At 39.2% G+C, this 16,670-nt stretch overlaps 1 protein-coding gene across 4 annotated transcripts in view; it reads right to left on the bottom strand.

Moving 5' to 3' along the window:
• The window catches only part of GTF2H2 (general transcription factor IIH subunit 2), a 49,203-nt gene extending 34,139 nt beyond the window's left edge, over positions 1 to 15,064 (bottom strand). Inside the window, exons 1-16 of one of the 4 annotated variants that reach the window (XR_007902804.1) lie at positions 14,780 to 15,064; positions 14,608 to 14,685; positions 13,661 to 13,697; positions 12,968 to 13,054; positions 12,083 to 12,133; positions 11,568 to 11,622; positions 10,620 to 10,725; positions 9,601 to 9,691; positions 9,356 to 9,443; positions 8,690 to 8,797; positions 7,438 to 7,501; positions 6,453 to 6,556; positions 4,501 to 4,603; positions 4,171 to 4,210; positions 3,464 to 3,747; positions 2,165 to 2,245 (exon numbers count right to left, since the gene is read on the bottom strand). Coding sequence is in view for 1 of the 4 variants with exons in the window: in XM_051777633.1 (XP_051633593.1) it covers positions 3,628 to 3,747; positions 4,171 to 4,210; positions 4,501 to 4,603; positions 6,453 to 6,556; positions 7,438 to 7,501; positions 8,690 to 8,797; positions 9,356 to 9,443; positions 9,601 to 9,691; positions 10,620 to 10,725; positions 11,568 to 11,622; positions 12,083 to 12,133; positions 12,968 to 13,054; positions 13,661 to 13,697; positions 14,608 to 14,685; positions 14,780 to 14,835 (1,188 nt within the window). In the remaining 3 variants the exon portion in view is untranslated. Of the gene's footprint in view, positions 1 to 2,164; positions 2,246 to 2,685; positions 3,748 to 4,170; positions 4,211 to 4,500; positions 4,604 to 6,452; positions 6,557 to 7,437; positions 7,502 to 8,689; positions 8,798 to 9,355; positions 9,444 to 9,600; positions 9,692 to 10,619; positions 10,726 to 11,567; positions 11,623 to 12,082; positions 12,134 to 12,967; positions 13,055 to 13,660; positions 13,698 to 14,607; positions 14,686 to 14,779 lie in introns of those variants that run through there. The other 3 variants (XR_007902802.1, XR_007902803.1, XM_051777633.1) reach the window with 3 other exon arrangements.
• Positions 15,065 to 16,670: the final 1,606 nt, after the last annotated feature.

The raw sequence follows: 16,670 nt of genomic DNA, 5'->3' as shown, positions 1-16,670 counted from the left end.
CTCCTCTTGTCGACTCCTCTTTTACTCATATTTTAATATATTATTAGCACTTCCAGTCTTGGATATTAGTTATGATCATTATTACAGATGGCAACTGTTATTCCTGCAAGGAAAGTATAAAGTGGAAGGAAAGTGAAGGCACTCACCTTTCTGAAGTCCCCTGCACTCCAAACGGCAGCACACTCCAGTCTTGAACTTACTACCGCAGTTGTGTCCTCAATCCCACCACGGAATATTTTGGTCTTTTGTCTCTTCCTCAACGCTTTATGTCCAAAACCTTTTACGCAACATCTTCCAAGAACTACCAAGAATTTCTAAAAGGCCTGCTAATAACCTCACTGACTAACTTATCTTATGGCAGATCCGGTAAATAGGGATATAATGAGAATTAAGAAGGTTGGAGCTTCCCAGAAGAGCAAAGAAGACCTGACAGCCAGTGAATGCCAGAAAAAGAGAACAGGTGATGGGAAAATTCCCTCCATGCTGTTTTAAATACACAGTACACAGCTGAAATTCTTCATGCATCAGAGAAATACTGCCCCAGTAGCGATTTTTCAGGAGCTAGTTTGAACTGCTCTTCCAACGAGAACGGTAGAAAAGTACAAACCAAATTATTGCTGTGACCACAAGCAGGTAATGGAGTATAGGCCCACAACTTCATACACAGCTTTTGCTTTCAGAAATAGAAGCTGTGTAGGAGTATGTTATTTTGGTATCTAGTAAGAGAAAAAGCTAGAATGGATTTGAAGTGTTCAGACAAAACCTTTTTTTCCATTAGGAAGTGCTGAATGCAAAGATGAAAATATTACCAGAAAAAACTGTCTCAAGACACTGTCACCAGCATCAGAATATCTAAGAGCCAGCTGCTCAGGGCATTAGTTTGGTTTGGAATGGCCTCCTAGACCCCACTAAACCCCAGGGCTATGTCCTTTTTCTGCTAGTTTTTAAGGACACTCTTACAGTAATAGGCATAGCACAAAGGCTTTATAGGGATTGTTTGACTAAGCACAAAATGAAATGCAGGTGAACAATCATTTTTCTGCCAACACAAGAGAATGACTGCCTTCTATCCAGCCTGCAGGCGTAAATGGTAGAAAAAGCACAGAAAGAGCTACGTTCACAACTGAGAATTTTCATATTTAACAGACTTTAAAACTGCCTGTGAGAACTGAAATGTAGTGTGCATTGTTTGTATGTGGTGAGCATGAAAAACAGGGAACTAACTTAAGATAGAGGTTTGATTTTTTTGCTTGTTTGCAGTTTTAAGACTCAGTGATTATACTGCCATTTCTAACCTGACAACAAACCTCACCCTTTAAAAAAATCAAGTCATATTTCATATACATCCAGAGAAACTCAGTCACTGATGTGTTTACAATCATAAGATGACAAGAAAACCAGGTATGACCTACTGCTTCAGACACTGCACCTGTAACCTCTTCCTGAGGTGTAGCACATGACAAGAGTTTTGTGTTAGTCTCAATTCTATTCTTTTGATGTTCAGATAAGACCACACGCTTCCCCTTCTCCACCCACCTTACTGTCTATTGCTCTGGGGGTTTAGCCCAGGAGAGAAGAAAATGTGTAGTTCTGTCAATTCACTGAAGCCTCAGAACCAAATAGCATCTCTCTTCAATACTGAGCCCATCTGTCCTAGTTAGGACAGCTGAGACCAGTTCATCACTGGATGGGTGTAACCCAAAACTGTGTATTCTATGGCCTTCCATGCCATTTCCCAGAAACTGTTACCAATGAACCATTTACACTATCTGCACATAGAGCCTGACTCCTCAGGCTATAAACTGGGTGTTAAGAGGCCTGTGAGATAGGAGTTGTTCTTGTCCTCACACCCATTGAAGAACCCCCTGCCCTGAGGGAAGTACTGGACATTCCTGCCTGAACTGGAGGATATATAATCTTGGAGTCTTGGGACATTTTTAACCACTCGTGGGATCCAGAGGGAGACTGCAGATCACTGCTCTCAACCAGACTGAGACCACCACTCTCGACTGGACTGCACCAGCACTCTCACCAACAGGTTTTCCCCTCTCCTTTTCCTTTGGACTCAGGGGGCCCAAAGAACACCACTCTGTTCATGCCCCAGGGTGCTGGGTTATACATTTGGGTTTTGTGGGTTAAAACCAATTGTTTGTCTGTATAATCGTACTTTGTATTATTTTATTAAATTGTTATTCTGATTTATAATCTCTCTTTTAAGTTGAGTTCATTTCCCCTGCTGGTTTACCTTTAAACCAGCACACCATCAAACAATAGTTTGTATAAACCCAGGTCTTGCCCTTCTGCAAGTTCCTTGCCTTTCAGCAGTGTTACCTCCTACAAGAAAGTGAAACCACATAACTGCGAACACAGCAGTAACAGAATTCAGTTAGCTTTGAGTTTCACCATTAAAACCTAAAATGTGTTTTCAGCACCTTCATAACAGCTGTATTTGAGCTGTCTTACTGAAGGCCAAGGTGAGTACCCACAATACCTGAAATTAATATATGAAATATCCACCAATTAATTGCTCAAAAACATTTTTGTTGAATGCTTGCAAAAGAATATTTTGATCTGTAGAACTCCACCATCCACCAAAAGCAAAAGTTTGTAACAACAGATATGTAAAACATACTTTCAGGGCTTCATTTTGAACTAATAACGAAACAAAACCAAATCACCACAATATCTAAAAAACCAGTTTTATCACTTTCACATTTAAAAATATACACATTACCCATAATAACAGCTGGAAAAAGCCAGAGCTCATTAGACAAGAACAGAGAAAATAGATACAAGTAATTCAGGAATATATTATAAGTAATAAAATCATTAAAACATTATGATGCCACTGTTCATCTGTCCTAGTTAGAACAGCTGGGACCAGTTCATCACTGGATGGGTGTAACCCAAAACTGTGTACTCTATGGCCTTCCATGCCATTTCCCAGAAACTGTTATCAATGAACCATTTATACCATCTGCACATAGAGCCTGACTCCTCAGGCTATAAACTGGGTGTTAAGAGGCCTGTGAGATAGGAGTTGTTCTTGTCCTCACACCCATTGAGGAACCCCCTGCCCTGAGGGAGGTACTGGACATTCCTGCCTGAACTGGAGGATATATAATCTTGGAGTCCTGGGACCTTTTTAACCACTCGTGGGATCCAGAGGAAGACTGCAGATCATTGCTCTCAACCAGACTGAGACCACCACTCTCGACTGGACTGCAACCACCACTTTTCAACCAGACTGCAACAGGTTTTCCCCTCTCCTTTTCCTTTGGACTCGGGGCCCAAAGAACACCACTCTGTTCATGCCCCAGGGTGCTGGGTTATACATTTGGGTTTTGTGGGTTAAAACCAATCGTTTGTCTGTATAATTGTACTTATTGTATTATTTTATTAAATTGTTATTCTGACTTATAATCTCTCTTTTGAGTTGAGCTCATTTCCCCTGATGGTTTACCTTTAAACCAGCACATCACCCCTCTTTAACCATCTTGTTGTTCTGAGATATGTCAGTTAAAATAATGTCTGAATAAACAAAACTGTCTGAATGAAAAAAATGTCTGAACAAAAAAAATTCATGCAAGAGTGACATAAATAAAACAATTTCTCAAAGACATGGTGTCATACAGATATGGGAGCAGGATGCTCGTGAATACAGCCAGGACAGCAGTGCAGAGAATCATGGACAAACAGGTCGCATTCCACACAAAATGCATTCTGACACACTTTACATATGTAAACCTGTGTGGAAAGGATAGAAAAACAAGTCAAATTTAAAAAAATTATCACCATCATAGCACCGCAGTAGGGCAACAGTTGTGTCATGAAGACAGTGTAAATAGACTGTGTTGCTAACATCACTGAAACTCTGAAACACTGAACTTAAAGTTTCTAACAGCAAGTATATCCACAGGGCTGAGCTCAGGTCATTGTAGATGCTTCCACATGGCTAAGAGTGGAAGCTTCTTTATGCAGCTTCCTAGGAAATCCCTTCCCACACTTTTATAGACTTTGCAGTCTAAAAAACATGGCTCTTTATCACAGAACACCAGTTAACCATGACATAAACATCCACGAATATTTTCATGGTCTTAAGATGACTAAAGGATCACCTCTGCTTCTCAAACCCTCAATGCAAACTCCAATTCAGCTCAACATACTCACATTTTGATCTTTCATTTCTCCCTGACAGCCTTGACAATACCTGAAAGCAAAACTGTGTTATTTTAACTGAAAAAAGAGTCAATCTGTGTTTAAAAAATATCTTATACACAGCAACAATTCATGGCAATTATTTCAGCTATTCAACTGAACTCATAGATATAACTGTTGATGGGAACTACAAATATTTCTTAATGCCAGAGGTGCCCAAAACCACACAAACACTCAGTGTCTCCATCAGCAAAGTAGCTGCTGCCAGCTATTCTTACTTTGGTGACAAAAAAATTACAGGATCCACAAGTAAACTCATTATCATAAATATGATTTGCATACCGTTCCCCCTTGTATTCTTCCAGTGGAACTTCCTGAAAAGCATCCAAAGGAAACAAGTGATGGTATGACCGAGCCAGGTGAGGTGCAGACACTAGTGTAAGACCTGCAAATAAAGAGACATCAAAATTATTACAAGAGAGAACTTACTGAAAAGCTTTTCTGTATAAAATACAGTCAAAAGGGGAAAAAAAAATATTTTAAATTACTCAGTGGTTCAAAGCTTTCAGGAATTTAAAAAATTAAAATTATTTGTTCCGTTAGCTTCTAAAAGCCAAAGCTGTAATCCTTTCCAGATTTAAATCCAAACATAAAGAACAAGCAAATTACTCAAATTTCTACTGAAAAGGTTTAACTCTGTCTTTAGAAGTACATTTACAATGCATAGTGGTCAAGTTAGGAAGCTCCTCTTTGGCAATGATGGCTCTGCTGTATCACATCACTAAAATGCTCTACTCCAGCCTCCTGTAATACTGCCAAAAGCACACCACAGTCCTGTTTCAGCTAACACAGGTCTGCTGGTTTTAACAGTTAATTTTCTTCACACTAACAAGCAAATGGCTGTGTTTTGGATTTGTTCTGGGAATAGGATTGTTTTCCTTACTGCTGAGCAGTGCTTGCACAGAGCCAAGGCCCTTTCTGCTTCTCACCCTACCAATGAGTAGGACTGGGGGTGCACAAGGAGTTGGGAGGGGAAACAGCCAGGATGCCAGTCAGTCCCCCAACAGAAGAAAGGGATATCCCACATTACATGGCATCATGCTCAGCCTATAAAGCTGGATGAAGGTGGAAAGGGGAGAACATTCAGAGAGATGGTATTTATCTTCTCCCCTCACTGTTACCCATGATGGAGCCCTGCTTTCCTGGAGATTCTGCCAATGGGAAGTGGTGAATTAATTACTTATTTTGCTTGGCTTGCATGTACAGCTTTTCCTGTATATATTACACTGTCTTATCTCAACCCATGATTTTCTCACTTTTACCCTTCCAGTTGCCTCCCCCATCCCACCAGGGAGGAGGGACTGAGTGGCTGTGTGGGGCTGAGTTGCCAGCTGGGGTCAGACCACGAAAACAGGTTAGGTAGGGCTTGGGCTGGCACAAACATCTCCACCACTCATTCACATGCAGTGTAAGCATCTGAGCTCTTGTCCTGCCTGATCCCTGCAGATGTGGAGAATCCACTGCTGATACAGGATTTCTCTTTTACACTATTCCCTTGCTGGAACCCAACTTATGCTTGTATGAAAAACTTGAAATTAAAATAGGATAAAGCGACCCAAAACTGTAATTTTTTCATCCTCTTGCCAAATACACACATCTTGGTAATACCTATCACGTTTTAGTCATATGCCAGTAGAAGCTAACAGGACAGCACCACTCACAGCATTAATACTATAAAACATGCTAATCCTCCCTCCCACCCTCACTAAGGGCAAGAGGGGGAGGAATCATTGGTTGCACAGTCCATTAACATTTGCAAGACCAAAGGGCTTCCATTTACAACTCTACAGCCTGTCATGTGTCACTGTGCAGCCTGCCCTTGGGGTCTACTTGGAAATCTTCCATTCACATACTCCTGGAGGTGGGAGGTCTTCTGCCTTTTTACTCCAAAGCATTCTATCTCCACAGCCTTGCACTGAGGAGCCTGGAACATTGGTGTGTCTGTTAAATCTGGATTCTTGAGAAATTACCATTCACATATGGATCACCCTTCTTCCCTGCTTTGCTTTAGGGCTTCTAGTTTATAACATTACACCAGGGGATATGATACAGGTTTCCTGTTGCAGGTATATCCCGAAACATCCCTCGTATGAAGTTGGCATCCCAGGTCACAGGAATGCAGGACCCTAAAAGCAGAGCTGCTTTTAATTCCTAAGTATAATTGAATTTTTCTACCCCTTAACTCTCTTACCACTAACTCCTACTTCATCCACTCGCCTCTTCTTGCTACTTACCACAGATTTTGCATTCCACAGGAAGCTCACAGTATTTGGCTCTGCACTGGGGACAAAAATACCCACCCAGTGTGAGACTGGGCTCACTGTTGTTTTCCAATTGCCTACAGAAGAAAGAAACAACTCAGTACCTAAGAGGTATCACCATACTACTACATTAACTACAGATATTACACAGTTTTCACAACAAATAATATTAAAAGTTTCAGTAGATTGCACACAACAGTTCCATGTGTGTCAGAAAGCATCTGACACGAGGAGGTATCAGCAACCACATTTTTCAACAAGAACAGAACAAAGACCAAATTTTCTCACATAAAGGTGCCAATGTATCTTTAAAAAGTAAAGCTATGAGTGACAACTGCATTGTTATTCCTACTTTGGCACAAAAATATTCTGTATTGACTGTAAGCTGCATGGTAGTGTACTTATTCTTTCAAATAGCAGACACTGTTTCCTTCTGAGAATTCAGACTCCCATATCAGCCCTGAAGACTATGATTCTCTTTATTAAGAAGAGCTCAGATACAGTAATCAAATAAGGCCTATATTTTAAGCTTCCCTTTAAAGTTACATTAGGAAATACATAAAAAAGTACTTTATTCAGATAATACCCTTCATCCTCATAATTACCTTTTATAATGATAGCAATACCTAAATGAAGAACTGCACATAAAATTGGCAGTAATTACTTTAGCACCTTGTAGCACCCTTTTGCCCTAATCATTGTATAACACAACTAAGCACCATTTACCATCTTCCAAAAATTTAAATGCAAAGTTTAAAAAGCATATTTAACAGAGGTAACTATGGTCACATACAGGATGTGCAAATGAAAATAAAATATCTGCTGAGAAGTCACAAGACATTGCTTGCTATTTTTTCATGTTATTTTGCAATATTTTCACTGTAAAGATTTTCTAAATATATAACTAATTGATACTGAATTCTTATCAGCTCACTGAATTCTAATTAACTCTACTTACACCATGCTAAAGGAAGGCTTTGCATCCTGATCAGACAGGGAAGCAATAGTATGCTGAGGAAAACCTGAAGAGAAAAACAGCCCATATTAACAATTTTACACATGCAAGTAATGTGTCAGTTTCATACTTTAGTGGAGAAGTTCAAAGACTATTCTAAATATTAAGGCTTATCTCCTTCTTGTTTGTTATTACAGTAGAAATAATACACGCTTACTAGGTATCAAATTCTCCCTAAAGGTCTCTACCTACATTCACATATCCCTCAGCATACTTTCCCCAACTGAAAAAATGTCTTTTCATAGACTTTGTATTAACTGAAGCTCCTGGAACCCCATTTCTGAAGAACAGTGAAAAAGAAAACTATATGCAATGGTAGGACAGAATAAGCACCACACGAATGTTCACTTAAACAATGGTTTCTAATTAAGGGGAAAATACTTTTATATATGCAGACACCAAGCCTATACTCACCTTCCAAGTGCAGTATACAACAGATGACACTACAGCATTTTATGGAGACTGTAACAGACACCTTTCTTTCTACCACTTATTTTTTACAGCTCATGACAAATGGACAGTTGGTTCTCCCAACTGCTCCTCAGGCTTTACCTATAACAAGTAAACCTCTTCAGTATTTATACCTACACATAAAAATACATACATGTCTCTCTGTGAAAGGGGTGGATGAAAGTGAGAACTCAATGCTCTACTTTGTGGCATTATAGTTCGTATTTTGGTTTAACTCCAAGCTTAAATTTATTGAGAAACACATCAGGAGAAGAAAAGGTACCTAATCTACTTGCTGAAAGAACACCACAACAGTGCTCCTCACAAATATGTACTACATGGCTAAACATATGGCTCTTACAATCAATTAATAGTTATGATAGTTCCCTTCTGCAGGGAAAAAATAGGGAGAAACAAAAAAATTTTTCATCCTTGATTTCTAAGTAGTACATTTATAACAATCACTCTACAAGCAATATCATTCCACTTTATTATTCCCAACTTCTGTTGAGGAATTTCTCTTTTTTAATTGTTAGTTTTATTTAAAACTGACTACTTTGCAGGAACAACATCAAGAAAACTTGCATTTCTTTAGCAAAACACAAGTCAAAATAAAAAAACCAAACAATTCTGCAATGTCTTTATTAAGCTTATTACTATTTGTAAGGCTTTAACACAGAAGATGCAAAGAAGTAAAAAGACAGAGCAGATCTTGTGCTCAGAGTTTAACAAAACTGTACCATACCCATTCGAATAAGGGAACACTCAGAACTCGAACTGGCAGGTGGGGGACTAACATGATGCATCAGCAGTTCCTTAAAATGACTTTCATCTAAAATCACGTGGTATGTTCCTGTCACAAAGAAATAAATGCCTTACTTGCAGGTTATGAGCAGCTGAGAATACAAACATACACTCCAAATGACAGAAAACAAATTAAGTAGAAAAAGTAATTTATCCAAACCTGTTCCTAAAAACTAGCCCTACTAATGCTACTGAAACTGACAAGTTGTGAATTTGGTAACACCAGAATGTTAAATTAGACATGAAGGCCCATAGCTTTTTTCCCCAACATTACACTGTAGTAATGATATTGTAAAAGTTACCACTGCAGCAATTAATATTAACATGTTACATTGCTTAAGTTCCACATCACATAGCTTAATACGTGGAACAGTAGTTTTGAAAATATATCTATTTCTTCTCTCTAGAGCTGCAGCTACCAGCTCATAATAATTTCACTTACTACTGTGTATTTCATAGATTTGGGAAACCCTTGAATTTTCTGCCAGGACAATGGAAAATATTCATCCTTAAATATCAAAATGCATTAATGAATTTATAAAACAGTTACTTAATTTTGATTTTAAACCTGTGTTAGTAATATAACTACTGAACTTCAGATACATACCACCAGTTTCTCGGGCAAGTACTGTACAGACTCGAACTTCAGCACTTAGGCCGATGACAGATACTCTGATCTTAACTGCTTTTAAACACTTCAAATAGAAAAAGAAAGCATACTCAAATTCATGTGCAGAACAAAAATTAGTGAAAAGTCTTAAATGAAAATTAATTGGTGATGACACTGCAATTGTCTGTTTTTACTCTAATAGCTTGGATGTTCAATGCAGTAGTCAAACTACAATTCTGTACCTTAATTAAATCATAGATGTTGGCTGGATCACATGTCGTCAGGCTGCTGAAGACTACCAAAATCTCTCTGCTTGTATGTCCTGGCATGTGCCTAAGGAAAGTACATAGTTAATTTACTGCTGCACACTAAGCTACTTGGATGATAATGTCTACAAGGACTTAAATGCACTGAAGTCATAAGATGATACAATATGAAGTCCTCTACAAATTCTAATATGATCCTTCTCTGAGGAGAAGGATTTCACCTTCCATAAGCCAAACCTTTCCAGTACTTGACTGTGTAGTTGTTATCTAATTGTTTGCTCTAATGAATCCCTTATCCACACTCTCACAGGTAAAATTTACCTTCAAACTAGCAACAATACAGCAAGTCTTCTGACTTCTTAAAATAAAAATTTATAGGTGTAAATTCATTACTCTTAACTACTTTTGGCTCTTAGTTGCAAATTCTCTTCCAGTTAGTCATTCAAATAGTTTTTTATGACACTGACTACTAACTTTGTTCTGTAAGTGTTTCTAGCCAAAATCTTTCGTTCCGTCTTCCAAACTGGGAAGCATCTCAACACCTCACACAGGAAAAATTGTTTTAAATCTATCCTACCTGAAAATTTATCTTTCTAAAGAATGCCAAAACTCCCACAAGATTACTGTGACTCAATGCTGCTTCTTTGCCTGTTCTCTCATCATTAACCCCTAACTCTGTCCTTTCCCATACCTCAGCCCTCCAGTAAAAAAAAACTGTCTGTCATCACAATATCTACGTACAATCATCTACTTGGTTTTAAAATACTGTTGCATTTTATAAGCAGCACATCTCTAAATACATCTCTAATAAATGTTAAAAAATCAACTTCTGCACTACCAGCATTATTTAACTTCTTATTTGTATTGTAAGAGAACATAATTAAAAACTCAAGTCAGCATGGTGTAAGATGCTCCTCCGAAAAAAATTCTGTCTCTGCCCCTCAAAAAATTCACAATCACTAAGAAAATAAAAAAACCTCCAGGTAAATACTAACTTTAAAGTCTGCATGGCCAAATTTAGGGAATTATATAGAGAAGGCTCTCCACTGCAGTTCATATCCACTGCTTTCTTCAGAGCAGTTACGTGCTTTTTTGAGTTTCCTGCAAGTGAAAAAAAATCCCAAGCAATTCAATTGATATAACAAGTTAAAAGAATTGAAATATTTAAAGTACATATGCAATGAAGTGTACCTTTACGACAAGTTTTCAAACTGTGACAAAAAAACTGTCTATTTTTCGTTAGAAACTGATGTGCCAATCAGAATGCAGAAAACAATAAAACAATATATCAACAGAAAGACATTTATTCTACAGGCACCCAGTTGTTAGAAACTTTAAGAAGTCAACAAAATAAAATCACTGTTGTGTATCATTAAGTGGTCAACATAAGTGCAAAGTGTCTCACAAAGTGTTTCAGCAAAAAAAGAGTTTAGTTTCTTCTGTTATCCTCAAAGAACTGTTCAAAGATTGATTCATCCTGGATTTCCTCAGTGAAGTCTGCTTTATCTCTGAAGCCACAGGGATTGCTGTAACAGCAGGCAGGAACCAAAGAAACCTTGCTTTTAACACCTGATCAGATCTCACCATACACACAGGTGTCATAACATACAAAATTAACAAACCAGGTAGAAAATTAACTATAGGGGAAACAAATCACGTTTTAGCTGCAATCTGGACAAGACAATGGCAAAAAGCACACAGTGCCACATCTAGATCAAAACAGATCAAAATAAAGACTATGGTTTCAGATGATTTGCAATAATTAATCTTTTAAAAATATGTTAACATCACTTCCAGCAGCATATCAGGTAGAACTTGTAACATCAATGAAATAGACAAAAACATCTCCAATTAAAACAAAACAAAACAAAAAAACCCCAACCAAACAAAAAACAAACAAATAAACAAACAAACCCCCACAAAACCCAAAACTAACTCCCTACCTGAGAGTTCTGTCATTTTTTCAGCTCTTTTACTCTTGGTTACAATTAAGCCAATCTGGAAAAGGAAAAAAAAATAGTCAAAAGTTTTCTTAACAAGTTTTAAAAGAGGATGATTTATATTTTTGCTATATTTTGCCTAATAACTTCTTTATGGATCAGAATTTCTTAACCATACAAGTCTATACAAGTGTTCTTGTAACTGTAACAACAGCAGCCCAACGTGATGCATCAGTTAATACAAACTGTATATTTCCAGTGCTTTTGCACAAAAAGAAATCTTTAAAAAATCCAAGTGCCCGAAAAAAATATAATCAGGTCTTCTATGTCAGAATTGACTCTAGGAATAAGAGAACAGACAGGTTCTTAGATTCATTAGTTCAGGCAGAAACAAGAGTTTCACTAGATAGGATGGGAAGGTACACATAAACAGAGAACAGTTTACTAGGTACTGTTAAAACTAAAACTACCTTCTAAAATAGCTTTCTATTACTTGTTTCTTGCATGGTTGTACATACCTGACTAATGGGATTTTGGTCAAAGTACTCTTCAACAAAATATTCCAGTAACTACAAAGAAAAGTTAAGACTGTTAAGAACTAATTACAGTTTTTTTCCTCATGCATTAAATAGGTGATATTTGCAAAACATCTAGTATCATTAATGGAAAAAAAAAGCTGAGGAAAACAAAACAAGAGAATGAGACATTCTTTTCTATTCTTCTTTCACCCCAGCCCTTCTCCTTCATCCCATGTTACCAATGCAATGTAAATTTCAGAAACTTGTCCCCTTTTTATTTTATTCACATCATATGTTCAAGTTCCAGATTCCCAGTGGTTCAAATGGAGGTTTCCAACACACCACAGAGCATCAAATCTGTACAAAATCACCAAAACCCAGGATTTCACGCTTCAGTGTTATTAGGGAAGACCATATAGTACAATATGTACAGTTCAAGTCCCCCATGCCTGAAACACCAATTCAATTCAAGTCCTGACTAACAGTCTTTCAAATCAGAATTCATAAAAAAACCCCAACTGTAAAAAAAAAAATACAAACAATTCTAGATGTGCAATGAAAACATGTCTGTTTTTCTTTCATCCCCTTATTATGGGCAACAATTAATTTCCACATACTTTTCCTAAAGCATCTTTCCCTAATATATCCTTATAAAGTGCTTTTACTGTACAGAAGTACATGTGCATGGCAAAATAGTGTCACATTAATCAAAAAACAGGAAAATAACAGACTAGCAAGAGAATCAAGGGAGAAAAAAAGCAGGGATGATAGGAAAGATGAGGCTATGCACATACAGGAGACTGCAATTCTTTTAAATGCAAAATGTAACTGGGTTTATAAAGGAACAGTGGCTTAGTAAGGGAACATTTTTGAGTCCAGAAATACCTTCAAAGTGCAAGTAAGTCTGTTTGGTTTTAAGTCTTGGTCCTCCATCGTTCTTGATCCATCAACAACCACATAAAGGTGACGCATCTGCATTTCCACCATAAGTGAAAATCACTCACAGAATACATACTGAACTGAATTCCTTATTCCATTTACTTAAAAAAGCCACTAATTCCTCCCTCAAACTGGGAAAATTCAGAATATTGAGCCATGCAATCAACATCAACTGAAAAAGTAACACATCTGTCTACTTTTCCTTCAAAATGAAAAAAAAAAAAAAACCCCAAACCACCTCTCTTGGAGAATGCACACTGCTCTTTTCCTCTCACAATAAGCTGCAATACATGCACAGCTGGAACTGGACTAAAGCAACGTTGTTATTTACAAGCTGTTTCAGTTACACCCCTTTTTCACATGAAGGGAAATGGACAGTGCGAGTACACGTGCTCCCACTGCAAAACACACCCCGTGTGCCAAACCTCTGAATTCCACCTCTGAATGCTCATGCTGCACATTCACCCTGCCAATGAACAAAGAATGCTTAAAAAAAAAAAAACAACTGGTGGGAAACACAAGGTTTGGTCTCAAGCACGTTAGGTCTGTATCTTTCACACTGTCTTTCAGTGCAGGAACACCAGCTCTGGTCAAGCAGCTTTGGACCGAGGACAGAAGAGAGCGAAGACATCAAGATACCATTCCAAGTCGAACTTGTCCATGGTGTTCATAGAGTCTAACAAAACACAGAAGGATTTAAGTAAGAGGCAAGTGAAGAAATGGCTCCTAAAACAAAAGCCCAAAACAAATCCTAAGCTAGACTTCTGCCAAATATGCAGCAGTAACAAACTGCAGACACTTATTTACACTGAAAAATCGCACAACTCAGCCACAGACCTCTCCTCTCTCTCAGAAAACAAATAAAAACTATTTGTTACAACCAGGTTTAATGAAGCTTTAAAATTTTATCCAAATTTGAATGTTTTAATATAACTTGAAATAAAGCAGAAGTTAGATTTTTTTTTCTGGTAATTTTTCTGAAATTTGAAATGGAAATCTGATCCCATGATACCAAACGCCAGCTTCTGTTGTGATAGGACAAAGGGTAATGTTTTTAACTAAACCAGAGTGGGTTTAGATTAGATATAAAGATGTTTTTATGATGGGGCTGGTGAGGCACTGGCACAGGTTGCCCACAGAAGCTGAGAAGTTGTAGACACCTCATATCTGGAAGTTTTTAAGACCAGGTTGGATGTGGCTCTGAGTAGCCTGGTCTAGTGGGAGGTGTTGTCCATAGCAGCCAGGTTGGTACTGGATGAACTTTTTAAGGTCCTTTCCAACCCAAACCATTCTATGATTCTATGATTTGTGTATTAAAAAAAGTGCTGGAGGATTTCTCTAAGCTGGGCAGATTGCAACTGCAGTGCTCTGCACCGCAGTCCATCAGATCAAGACCTCCAGCTTGCATACACCTGGGGTATCCAGCCTGCACACACAGTGCTTAGATTAAAGTTAAAAGTTCGTTTTACAATTTCTCACAGCACAATAAGCAGTAGGCAGGAAGCATGAAGGGGTAAGGACACAAAAGCCCACTTTCAGTATGATCAAGCCAGGGCTATCTGCAGGCTTGTGGCCACGAGAAGTACCTTTTCCTCTTTGCCTTGAAGAGGATATCATCGATGGTTGCTTTCAACGACCCGGATTCGTCTTCTTTAAGAATTTCCCTACGCAAAGCAGAGTGTTAGCGAGCGGAAGGGAGATTTTTCTCTCCTCTTTCGCCAGAAATAGGGTGAGGGAGGGGAAAGGGGACGAACACACCATGTTCTTTCGTAGCCTCCTTCCCAGCGCTTGGTCCGCTCGGGTTCGTCATCCATCTCCGCGGTGGGCTGAGGCGGCTTGGGGGGCCTGACGGGAGACGAAGGGGGCTCGGGGTAATGCGGGGAGCCGAGGGGGGCTCAGGGGGCCGAGGGGAGCCGAGCGGAGGGCTGGGGACAGACGAGGGGTGCTGAAGGCACTCCGGAGGCCGAGGGGAGCCGGGGCCGCCGCCAGGCCCCGCCGTCCCGGACACGCCCGCCCTCCTTCGCCTCGGTGCGCCGCCAAACCCTCCCGGCCGCCGCCCGGGCCGCCGAGCGAGCGTTCCGGGGCCGCTCCGTGGTGTTTTCCACACCACCTGCAAAGAACTCCCCTTAGGTCGTGGGAGCACGAGGGCGTAGGGAAAACGCCTCACGGAGACATCGCCCGTGCGGGCGCCAGGCCCCGGCGGTGGTGTTTCTGTGAGGTGCCCCCTCGTTCACCTCTCGGAGTCATGGCACCGTCTGGGTTTACCTGTATTTCTGTAATTAACTGAAACAATTCTAGTAATTAACAGAAGAACCCAAGAGCCTGGAAAGGCCGTGCTGTAGCACTGAATTTTAACACGGTTATGCTCATAGGCCAGTTAGTTAAAGCAGCTGTCTACCGCCCTGGTATAGCAAAAGCAAACACTTTCAGGCATTTTGATGTTACGGGTTCATGTTTTGCATCTACCTAAAATAATTCTGAGCATCCATCTGATGTCACCAAGAGTTTCCATTTCGTTAGCATCGCAGTACGGATTAGGTCAGAGCCAGCTGAGCTAAGTGCTGACTGCTCTGCAGAGCAACCAAAACTCTAGGGATACAGTGGAAATGTGCCGAGATTGGGTTTCACCTCTTCAATTACAGGAAAAGTGCTGAGTATCCGTTCCTCAGGGGGAGAGGGGTGCGTCACTCTGCATCCGAGTAAGACAATAAATGAGGAAGAAAACGTGTAAACAGTACCAACACTTCCTGAAACAGGAGCAGGGAAAAAACTTGCCACTTCTGCTGTACCCTGCTGTACACTTCTGTGTGTACAGCAATTTATAAGGGAAAGAGAAGTGAAATTGACTTGCTTTCAATTAAACCGTGCCTGGGGAAAATTCACAGTTTTTTTAAGGAAAGCAATCTACTGAAGCCAGGGAAAAGGGGGATTCTATAGTTTGAGAAGCCAAGATTTGCTTCTTGGAACTGAAATATCTGTACTTTGATCTATTCCCATTAGAACACATGCCATCCTTTCTTTAGGAGGAAAAAATCCAACTTATAAAACATTGAAAGGGAAAATGGCTGCAAGCTGACAATTTTATAGGAGAGAAACGAGACTTCTTTCAGAACAGCGATATTTTTTATTGTCAAGGCCAAGAATTTCAATACTTGACTGGAATACAGGATATACAATAATTTTGTAGATTATGATTGTCCAAGTGCTTGAAATTCCATCACAATTTTGAGATTAATGAACTAAATACTGCATACCTTCTTCTATGATTTCAAATCAATTAGGTTTTTCATTGCCATGAGCATGCTGTCACGGAAGCTAATCCACCTATTATGCTATCCAAACTTTTGGGTACATCTGTTAGGCATTGCTTTATCTGGCCTGAAAAAACGTACAGTTCAGTAAAAAAGTATGCAGATGTTGCCACAGTTACCTTGATCAAGGACATCCAACTGTTTTCAAAGACAAAAAAAGGAAAAAAAAGGTCCAGTTTGGAAACTATTAAATTTATTCCTAGAAACTGTAAGTCTCTTGGGTAATTTGCTTTAGATCTGTGGAGACAGGAGAGCATTTTCTAAGAAGAATAAAACTTCTTGTTATACCTAGGGTCTGAGGACAGGCTGTAATTGGAAGCAGACACTACATGCCTGTG

This window comes from Manacus candei, unplaced genomic scaffold (genome assembly GCF_025592945.1).
Source record: "Manacus candei isolate 608988 ecotype Guabito, Panama unplaced genomic scaffold, ASM2559294v1 h1tg000010l, whole genome shotgun sequence".
NCBI classification, from domain to species: domain Eukaryota; kingdom Metazoa; phylum Chordata; class Aves; order Passeriformes; family Pipridae; genus Manacus; species Manacus candei.
This window is presented reverse-complemented; position numbering and strand designations above follow the sequence as displayed.